We start from the raw sequence: 11492 nt of genomic DNA on the forward strand, positions 1-11492 counted from the left end.
TAAATGTAAATGAAGTGAATAGTATTATTTTTCAGTGTGATAATTATTGATATGTATAAATTTAAAATTTTATTCGGAAGTTTTGTGTTTGGTCTCAAAATAACAGTTTCTACGCGCTATAAATTGTTTTTCCTGTCTCCACCCTTTCCTCTCCCCTCCCTCCCTGTCCTCATTTCTCTATTTCTCTTTTCTCCAACTTCACACGAGGCCCCTGCAACTTTCATGGGTTTTTACGTACAGTATATACAGAGAGCAAAATAATGTTATGCATCTGATTTCAGTGCTGGCATTGGTTTTGAATTGATTTGTTTGTTTTTTGTATGTTTTTCGTAATCAAGTACAGTAACATTTTTTCCTTGTTTAAATAGATAAACGGTGGAGGTACATGACATGACCTTTTTTATGAAAACTTAATTTTCCATGTGCAATATCGTATCCCTAATATCTGTTGGTCATTGTATTTTTTTTTTTTTCATATTTCTATGTCCTCACATTTACTCATGTAAAAATATCTGTAATTCAGCCTACGGGCTGCAAGAGATGTTGCCAAATAAAAAATACCTTTACCTTTACCTTTAAATGGTAAAATAATGCCTTTAACTCCTGTATCGTTGGTGGAAAAAGGAGGTGGCTTGATAAATCGTGACTGGTTTCCGTGCCATTTCTCTCTTAGATGCATATCTTTCCATTTCTGCAAATATTTTGAGAAATGTCGTTCTGTTTCACTCACTTTTTTCTCTCTCTTTCCTTCAGAGTATGAGGTCAATATTTGATCCTCAACTTGCCGTTGTTTGTTTTCTTATCATGTGACCACAGGAAACAATACTTTTTCGTTTCCTAATTGTATGAACCAGCCTCTTGTCAGTCGCAGAACCTCTTCATTTGACTCGTGGGTCGTTCATTGTTTACACACGATTGCTGTCTGCACCGTCAAGCAGTAGTGGAAAAACCGCAGACCCACTAAATGTTTCATGTAAAAATAAAAACAAGTTACTCTTGTACATGGTTTGTACATGCTAACTGAGAGTGAAATATTAAGTGGGATATAATGCTAAATGTTTCGCAAAATCTTAATTCAAAGCATGTGAGTAACAGCAGTTATCATAGTCTAAAGTGTTTAAATGGTAAAACTAGTGATTACGGCAAAGTCCTCCCCCCTACTATTGTGATATTTTGTCGTTGAGCCGTCACCACACTGACAAATGGTGTCCTAAAAAGGCCTCCTGCAATCAAATTTACTGTCGAGGGCCTTCTGATGTAGACAGGTCGTCACATCTCAGATTCAGGTCAGGATAGATCATGTGATCATGACTTATCATGCTAGATTGTCCACCTTATCTCATTTCAGTTTTCTCTAACTTCCGCTAGGTTTTCATCTATGATCAGTGAAATGAAACAAATAACAACAAAAAAAAAACAACAAACCACACACGTTAATGAATGAGTAGGTAAAAAATACAAATAAATGAATAGATAAATAGATATACAAAACATATAAATATATATTATATATATGTATATATATATATATATATATATATATATATATATACATATATACGCTGTAAGAAAGATAATACAAAACATGAAAGATCTGCCTTTGCTTTCATGATACCACTCATAGCTAAGTCAGCCAAAGAATGCTTTGCCCGACAGTAGGCCACCCATGCGCTAGTCCGAATCTTACGATAATCGGCATCAGAAAAGGAAGGTTTATCTAACAAGGGAATTGACAAAGGAATCAGCTTCCTGTACATTTAGATGTGTGTTTAGGTGTTTTTAACTGAAATGGTGTTATTTTATGAATTATATTTGACGAATGAAGGTACATGTTTTTTGAATATTCCATATTTTGTTATTAATGGACGGGAGAATGTTTCATGTCAGTAATGAAACTGGGTGACATGCTCCTGCGTGCTGCGATATAAACTAGATGATTCAGGAGAAATTGAAATATGTGAGAAAGAATAATTACAACGATGCAAGAAATTAAAAATTCTTTATGCACCCGTGGAAACTACAGGAAATATAGATTTAGGTTAGAAAATGGGAATTAGTTGCATGCGAATGATCAATTTTTATTTGCTGACTTTATGCCGATATTTCTATATTTGCCTGGATTGTGTGAAGAAGATGGATACATTTCAGGTGAACGTGAGAAGGCTATTATGCACATTTGACAGATTGAGAACATCTTATCAGGTACAAGGATGAGAGAGAGAGAGAGAGAGAGAGAGAGAGAGAGAGAGAGAGAGACATTTTGCAGTTGAAGGAGACAATCAAAGGGAAGGTAAGAAGACGAGTGACAAGAGTAATATTAGATATCTCATTTTATCTTGTGCTGTCAAAAAAAAATATATGTCGGAAATAGAGGCTTTTAGAAAAGTAAGGGAGGACATAATTGTGTCACAGCAATTCATAAGTGGATTGGATGTCATTGTGTTGAACTGCACCTTAAAGACAAGAATTAAGGGACCGAGAGAGATACAGGCGGTCGACTCTTCTCACCATGGATGAGTAAAATCACTTGAATGATTTCTTCCTTCTTAGACGTCTCTTTTTGGAAAGACTTCATCTGACTGAAAATGAAGCTATTTATTGTTCTGGTTACGTTCTTCTTAAAAATCAACACGGAACTGGTGATTTTGACAACTGGACAAAACAAAACCGTATATTCTTATTTTATTTTTTTTTTTTACATAATTGCCCTGTTCCTTCATGAATTTTAGCAACTTTTGGTGATATATTGGTAAGTACAGCGCGGAGTAGTAACTTGAAGGAAAAATATCATTGTTGTAATTCTGAAATCAAGCCATGTTTCTGCGTGAAAGGTGAGTTGCATTTTATGGCTATTTTAGAAATATAAGCCCTACATCTTGTCCTATGGCAGAATTTCAAATCTGCTTAAATTCAAATGAAAATTTTCCATGAAGCAAAAGGTGATACATAAAACAAAGTATATATATATATATATATAAATGTATATATATATATATATATATATATATATATAGAGAGAGAGAGAGAGAGAGAGAGAGAGAGAGAGTATTAACAATTTAATGTAAGTAGTAGAAGTCATAAACTATATTACAAAATAGATGCAAAATCAATACAATGCAAACTTTGCAGGCATGAGAAAGTGAGCACAGCTATAAATCGAAATAGTGACGTACTGAAAAGCGGGGCTTGTAAGATGGGGATCACACGACAAATTGTGATATGCAAGTAACAATAATTAATCATCTATGATATTGGCATATTGTAAATAGAACTATTTTAAAGTATACAGGAACTAATACTGTTAAATGAATTATCATTTGATTTTCGGCGCAGGCACTATGGTAAGTGGAAGACTGGTCTACACTGTACATGTTAGAACCATGACGACGGATGAATGTAAACACTTTTTTTTTCAGGGTTGACAAAGAAAAATTTTGAGAATTTTGGAAAGATTATATTTTGTCAACTTGTTTGCAATATCATTTTTAATGAAATATTACATCATTTTTACGTTAAAACAAATTCAACCTGCAAGGTACTTTTGTCAAAAACTCATAATGTTTGAGCTTTATAAACAATGGGTCTGACTTGCAAAATGCGTTGATCAGATACATACATACAAAGTTCGTTAATGGCAATAAAGAAGTGGAACAAGATTGTTCTGTCTTGACATGAGTTGCTCATGCAATATAACAAATACTTATAGGAATATTAGGAAAATTGATGTACATGGATTACTACTATAATCTATGGACATGAAAATACAGGTACACTGTCAGAATTGTTTGGTACTTCCCCCTTTCTCTCTCTCCATTTCTCTCCTGAACAATAACGAAATTGACCAGTGTCATTTTTACATTGTTTAATTGACTTAACAGTTATTTTAATAATCATATCTTATAGCTTGTATAAATGCATTGTGGTAACATACCACAAGTAGGGGGACTGTATTATGCACGTTCGCTTTGTAGCAGCGCCTCAATTTTCATTTCCAGTCTTTAATGAAATAAGGTATGTTTCTATGTGATACTATTTTGCATGAAATTAATCATGTTGACATAATTTCTATGTAACATTAATTTATGTCGATTGGAAATTCATATTAAAAGAAGAATAAATAAGTTACTTTGTTATATTATATGCCACGTGATGAATGACTTTCTCTTCCTATATAAACCTCCTCTGCCTACCCTTATCTCCCCCACCCCCACCCCCCCCCCCCCCCTCTCTCGTGTAGGTCACGTCACATTGTAGCTATGTTTGAATGACTACCATCAAGACGATGGTATAGACCAATAAAGTGTTTGGATACCCCTAGATCAGAATTATAGTGCTCGCTCCTCTACGTACCTCACGCCAGCTCTTTTGTGTGGGTCACGTGTCGCATCGTAACTATATTTGAATGACTACCATGAAGACGATGTTAGACAAAAAAAAAAAAAAAAAATGTTTGGATTTTTTTTTAAAGGAATCGTACACTTTTGCTTGAGACCTAACTTCAGGTTCCTAACCTTTAATTATTATTTTTTCTGTGTGTGTGAGATAATGGAAACCTCTAATGAAATGATATTATGGAAGAACATGTAACTCCATGAGGATTTCGACATTATTTGTTGAAAATTGGTTTTGAAATTGCTGAGATATCCAACACAGAGCGATTTTAACTGTTGTTATAGTCGATATATTTTACTCTATTTTTGAAGTGTAAGCCATTCCAAAATCGATTTTTATTGAATAAACTTGGGATTCCTCTTAGAAACGTAATGCTCTGTACTATAAGTGTTTTCTTGGTATCTCACAAAAAGTTAAAAGCCCCATTTTCATCTCCACCAATACTGTAGCCTCCCTTTAAACTTCAATGTTGCAATTAGATCAGAATTACAAGTGTTCTGCTCCTCTTAGCGCCCCCCTCCCCCACACACCATCCCCGCCTTGAACTCCCTTTCTCTCTCTCCCGTCCTCATCACTCTCAGCGTTCATCACTTCCATCACTCCCCTTCCATCACTCCCTCTCCCTGCCCTCCCATCTCTCCTTCTTTTTCTCTCGTATCGTATTTCTCCTCTTTTTACACTTCACCTTCTCTCCGCTGCCCTTTTTCTCCCCATCCTCCACCCCTTCCCCTTCCAAACCCCCTTCCCTATCCGTTCCCTGCCATTTACTAGTACCCCACTCTTTCCTCTGCTTTCCAATTATTTCTTTCCAACCTCCTTCCATCTCACGTTGAATGAGCTTGAACAGTCTATGTTTCAGGTTAAAGGAATGTTGTAGTATTTATTGAGGTGAGGATTCAGCTTCAGATGCTTAGAAACCACTTCATGAAAATCCTAAAAAGACCATACAATTGTGAGAGGAATCAAAAGTTCATTTGATGAAAATAGGTTTGGAAATGACTGAGATATGAAGAACAAAGTAAACCAAATTTATCCCAATAAAAGGTTGGTCCGACCATTTGTTAGGATCGCCTTGATTTGGATATATCCGCCATTTCAAAATCATTTTTTTTTAAATCAAAATAAACTTTGAACGTCTCTCGCTATATGCTCTTTCATTATTTCGTAAGAGAATTCTCGTCTAAGAAATCATTATACACAAAATTTGAAGCCTAAAACCCCACTTCAACTGAAACTGTACAATCCCTTTAGCCACTGTTTACTATTTGGAGCAGCGATTAAAAGAAACGTTCGAGTTTTCATATTTGATGTATATTCAGTTGTATCACAAAACATCATACCATATAGAAATTTCGCAAGAAGGCCAAATATAGGAGGAAGCATATCACTTATCTTCTCAACAAACCATAAGAGTAGACGGTTAAATCTAGATACAATTTTAATGAAAGTACATTTCGCATTTTGTGCATCTAAAAATATTCTACATTGGTTGTACTGATTAATATTTTTATAATATACCGTAGTTGCTTCTATCCCTGAGTCACTTTTTAGAACAATTTTGAAGCTATAGAGCTGGGTTTTATTTTTCATCTGCCAATGGAGATAGTGGCTTTAATCCTCAGTGCACTATTCTATCCCTTTCTATTCCCTTCTTCCGGAGGGGGGGGGGGGGTAGGAGAGAGAGAGAGAGAGAGAGAGAGAGAGAGAGAGAGAGAGAGAGAGTAATGTCAATAATGCTGTGATTGACATCTCGTTGAGTAACTTTTCTCTTTCCTGATACTGTTATAGCCAATATCTAGCGCGATGTTGTTCAGAAAGAGGATATGCGTTTATTACGGTACATCGCACGTATACATCCCTTTCGCATTATCAAACCTCCGTCCGTGCGCCTCCATTTCTGTATACATTTCCCGCAGAACATTTCTTTGAATTGATATCTTATAGTCCAGCAGTTGACCTCTCACTAACTTGCGTTTGATAGAAGAAGGAAAAATATGAATACCGTATACTCTCAGGTAATATATCGCACTCTATCATGTCCACGTTCGGTTATATTCTGCTTTTTCCTGTAATGGAGACGTAGTTGAGGGTGATGAAATATCATGCATGCATAATGGATGCACTATAGGTGTCCTCTTTCATTATTGAGCGAAAGTGCATAGAATGGGAAATGGAGTGTGATCATTTCCACGAGTTATATTTGCAGTAATTATGAAAGAAAAAAACTTTTCTTACTAACTTGAATTTATTGCCAAACGTCTGTGTGCCCAGGGCACGTGATAGACTCTCTAATTTTCTCTTTCTTCATACAGTGTTCTTGGTTTGTTGTGACAGATGCATTATCAAATTCATTTTCCCGGAAGAAAAAGAAGTACTCCTCAATGCATACAAGTACAAAAAAAGCTAAGGTCTAAGTTTGGATGTCAAAATATAAAGACTAACTAAATCTTGACGTTTTAAACGAATGCCGCACTTTCCTCAAAGTTGTCATCAAACTGTTTAACATTCTACATTCAATGGCACAGTCATTATTCGTGGCACTTGTCATGTCCTAGTATTTGGTAACATTTTAGTCCATTAGCGTGAGTTCCGTTGATGCGCTACCCTGACAATATGCAAACGGAGTCTTCTTTTCTCTGGCGGTGTAATTGCCGACGCCCCTTTTGTTTAACCACTTTGTGCAATTACGACACTGGACATCAACCACTCTGACTTCTTTATGATACTATTGTAGTTACGGAATATTTGGACGAGAGTAAAATGCACGACAGTCCACATGAAATATAAAACAAGTTGTGTGCAGAAAGATTTCCCACATCTTTCAAGATTTTTTTATGTTCTTTACGAAATCAGTCTAGATATTGCAAAGCGCATGCTCAACGAACGTCATTGTGGTCCATGGTTGACATTAATGCCATGTAATGATTTTCTAATGAGCATGCGCATAGGTCACCTTTAAGTCCCTCTACTTCCGAACCTCTTTTATACCCCTTCATTTATGGAGCCCCTATATCAGTCACGATCGCTGGATGCACGTTTTCACTGTGACATACCAAAGTTGACAACAGGCCTGCAGTTGCATGAAGAACAGACGGTCAGAGCAGAGACAACTTTAAGGTAATACTTTTCATTTGAAAACCTTATTTGCTTCTTATAGAAAATACTCAGTCTTACTTTAATACATGTCAATTTTCGGTGCGCATTCGGTTTTCTTCTTTCTTATGATCGATATAAGATATTGACCCTGACGCAATCGACACGAATGTGTCAAGGCTTTTAATTTTTAATGTTTAGCATTTCTATTTTGGCATGATGTTTATCTGATTGTATTGATAGGAGATGTGTGTGCCACAGACCGGTTTATTAGAGCAGCACACAGTTGACTCCAAGTATACTTCACATGTTAGATTTAACATAGATTACTTTGCTTTCCGTCGTGCTAGCCACCAAAATATTTGTATCGTCATGGCTTATAAAATATTCTACTTTACTATTACTTTAATTCATATGCCTGTCAAACGAGTTGTAAGAATTATATTGTACTTGACCATCTAAAAACAAAGCAAACCAAAACAGACTGCCCATAAGATTATGAATGATGATTCCTCTATGTTTAGGGAAAAGTAGTTCATTTTTAGTGCATAAGGAATAAACTCACGATTTCAAAATACGAATTGCTATTACGAAATTTAATTCAATTCAATTGTCTATTTAATTTTATCAATTATAGAAAATACAAAATACAAGGTGATAATTTATCAATTCGAGTGCTCGACAATTTGAAAGGGAAAATCATTGAGTATGATGCAAAATATAATTAACGAATGATAATGTAGTGAGAAACAGAATGCATACTTTGCAATATTGTAACAAACTGATTTGTCCGTGAGTGATGTTGTTGGAAAGAATCGAGCCTATGAACTCTATATCTTTTCTCCGTATTCAGATGGAGGTGAGAATGAATGAATGATATCATGTGCATTGAAAGACACCGCTCCTTAAATGATTCTTTCATATCGCCCCACAGCGTGTCGAGAGAATTTACTGCGCCAAAGCAGAGTCAATTTTAAAAGCAGGATCAATTCGTCGGAATTTCCAAATAAACTGATTTTGCAGGAAACGCTGGAAAGACGCGAAAGATGAATACATGAAATGCTGTCTTAACTTATAGAAAATCAGCACCATTTTGGTTCAATTGTTGTGCATTCCGCAATCTGGCGAAACTAATATTTTTTCTTCACCGGAATGTCCTCTAGGTTCTTTGCGGCTTTTCCGGTTTATTCTTTAGCATCAAGGAGTTAACAGTGAAAATGGACTGCCAATATAAATGGTGTCGATCGATTTCTGCTTAAACTCTAAGCATATCAGTCTTCTTTTAAAGAAGCTAATAGCAAACCCTCTAAAGATTTACGATATCTAAAGAAGTTAATTTTGTTAAATTGGTGGAATTAATTGTCAAAATAACTGGTAAAAGATGATTTAATGAAAGATAGGCTTCAATTAGCGTTTAGAAAGGTTGGCGTAGTTTTCTATGATATGGAGGTTAAAGTTTCTGTAACTAGTTTCCTTGTCTCCTTACACTTGGCAGGACCACTGGTTACTACTGAAGATTAGCGGAGAGACTGAATGCGCTCACGCGGGACAGCAATTTGTCCTGCTGTCATCTGAGATTCAAAGCCTTAAATCACTCAACACCAAAGTTCAGTTTCAATGGAACCGCCAACGCATGCTGATAATTCTGGCACGCTGTCATACACAGCGATGACAGTTGAAGTGGATACGACAGAGGTTGCCATAGGAACCCTTCCAAGGCTCCAAGAGGAGACCAGTGAATGGATGTGGAGTATGACCTGGTCCTGGACAAGCCTGCTCCAGCTGATGTTTTCATTGGTAGGAAGTGTCGGTAACTTTCTAGTGATTCTTGTCCTGGCCGGGCGACAGACGGCCCGGTACTCAATGGATGTTTTCATCTTGGCGCTTGCGGTGGCCGATTTCTTGACGTCCGTGGTAATGATCCCAGTTCCGATGGCTCAGCGCGTGCCAGATACCATTGCCGGTTCTTTATACTGCAAGGTGATATACCCAAGCTACCTGTTGTGGATATTCGTCTTCTCGTCTGCCTACATCCTAGCAGGCATGTCCGTGGAGCGTTTCGTGGCGGTGGCATATCCTCTACACCGTCACCATGTCATCACGAAGCGACGAGTGTACATTTTCCTGGCCGTCGTTGGCATACTTTCCATACCTTCTTCTGCTCATAATATCAAAGTTGAAGTCATAGGTAACAGGTGCCAGGACACAAAACCGATGAATGTGAAAATTGACATTGCTATCTATCTTTTCTTTGCCCGCGTGGGTTTCCCCGTGCTCACCATGGTCGTTACGCAGGTCCTGACAGCCTTGGTTCTACATCGACAGCACAAAGAACTGAATAACGTTTTGTCTGCTCAGAAAGGGGGTGTCCCATCCATCCACCTCACAGCTCGCAACAGCATAGTGAAGATGACCGCTACTATAGTAGCAGTTTTTATCCTGAGTCTGGGTCCAAACCACCTCATGTTAATGATAACAGGCCTTCGAGGAACCCTCGGATCGTATTTGTTCAGCCCTATCTACTACGTCTTTAACTTTCTTGCTTTCATCAACTCGACAGCTAATCCCTTCATTTACGCAGCTCGGTACCCTAAGTTTCGCACGGCCATCAAGGACGTCTTCACCAAAGGACTGTCCAAGACGAAGTTGCCACTTTTTGATCAGGCCATCGTTCACCGTTCGGGGGTTAGTACTCAGATTACCAATGCCTCCTCTGTGAGTGGCTTAATCTGAGAAAGTAGGATTAAGCCATCATAACAATCAAAGAATTTACATAGCCTGCAATATTAATGTTATGATTTTTAATTGAGAAAAAGAAAATGATTTTCGAGTATCAGTTACACGAGTTGACTCTGGACATAGTAGCGACCTTTCATATGCAACAATACGAGTATCAGATGGAAATCACACATTGCCATAGAATGAAGGCCTTCTCTCTCTCTCTCTCTCTCTCTCTCTCTGTCATATGATATGTCGTCTTGAGTTTGTGTGTTATACATGTACATATGTGATGTAGGTAGCCTGTATATAAAATTATGTCGTACATTATGAATGTTTCATATAGATATGATAAATTCGGAAACTAGTAAAAAGTTAGTGTTATTTATATAGTACAATGTATATATGGAGATTTTCACTGGAAAAGAAATTTACTTTTGAGATTTTGAGATATCTTCAACTAAACCTACTCGAAAAAAACACAGACAATATTTCAGCAATATGGGATACTTGTAATCATAACTTCAAGAAAAAGATTGTTAAGCAAGAAGTGAGCTGTCTAAAGCATTTGAAAGGTTTCATTGTGCTCTGGCTGATGGTGGACGTTCTTAAAATGTTTAAAATTGGGGCTCCAATTGTGTTGCGATCAATCTCTTCTTATAGCCTATGTCTATGGAGTTTTTCTTTTTTCCTCCAGAAACTAATTTTCGAGATGATGATGATGGTGATGGTAACGGTTTCTTGAATATCGCCGGTTGAAGGGCGCTCATGGTGCTTGAACTAGAATGCCTCAACAACTGTTCAGTCACAATAGGGCCTACGTGATGTTGTGATATTTAATTCCCATTAATTTTATATGGTATTTAAAGCTTTAAATCGAAAAGTAATTTGCCTATTTTTTTTTTTCAAAAATGAAATGATTGATAGTCACATAACTGTAATGCCATCTTTTAATGGCCAAAATCGGTTTTCTAGTTATTTTTCTTTCCTTTATATCTGACTTTACACGGACGGGTAACGTGATGAAGCACCTTATGTACATAATGTATGCAAATCATAAAAGAGTGACTGTATGTGTGTTTGTGTGTGCATCTACATTTTATGTAAATTAGCAACTACGTTTATCACTTACCTTCACATCAATAAAACATCTGGGCCCCATCTAATTCAAAAAAAATATGATATGAAAGTAACCCTTCCTTGCTAGAATGGCAATCGTCATGGTAACAGCGAGTTTCCAGCTTCCTGATTGGCTGTTGCTATTTGCAACAGCCAATCAAAAACAGCTG

At 36.9% G+C, this 11492-nt stretch overlaps 1 protein-coding gene across 1 annotated transcript; it reads left to right on the forward strand.

The window, feature by feature from the left end:
* Nucleotides 1-9153: 9153 nt before the first annotated feature.
* On the forward strand, nucleotides 9154-10218 carry LOC139726328 (allatostatin-A receptor-like). The gene has a single exon (XM_071637385.1). It carries the CDS (start codon nucleotides 9154-9156, stop codon nucleotides 10216-10218), a length of 1065 nt encoding a protein of 354 aa, XP_071493486.1.
* Nucleotides 10219-11492: the final 1274 nt, after the last annotated feature.

The sequence above is a fragment of the Diadema antillarum genome, unplaced genomic scaffold (genome assembly GCF_040938485.1).
Source record: "Diadema antillarum isolate AM-2024a unplaced genomic scaffold, OU_Dant_1.0 scf00000001, whole genome shotgun sequence".
NCBI classification, from domain to species: domain Eukaryota; kingdom Metazoa; phylum Echinodermata; class Echinoidea; order Diadematoida; family Diadematidae; genus Diadema; species Diadema antillarum.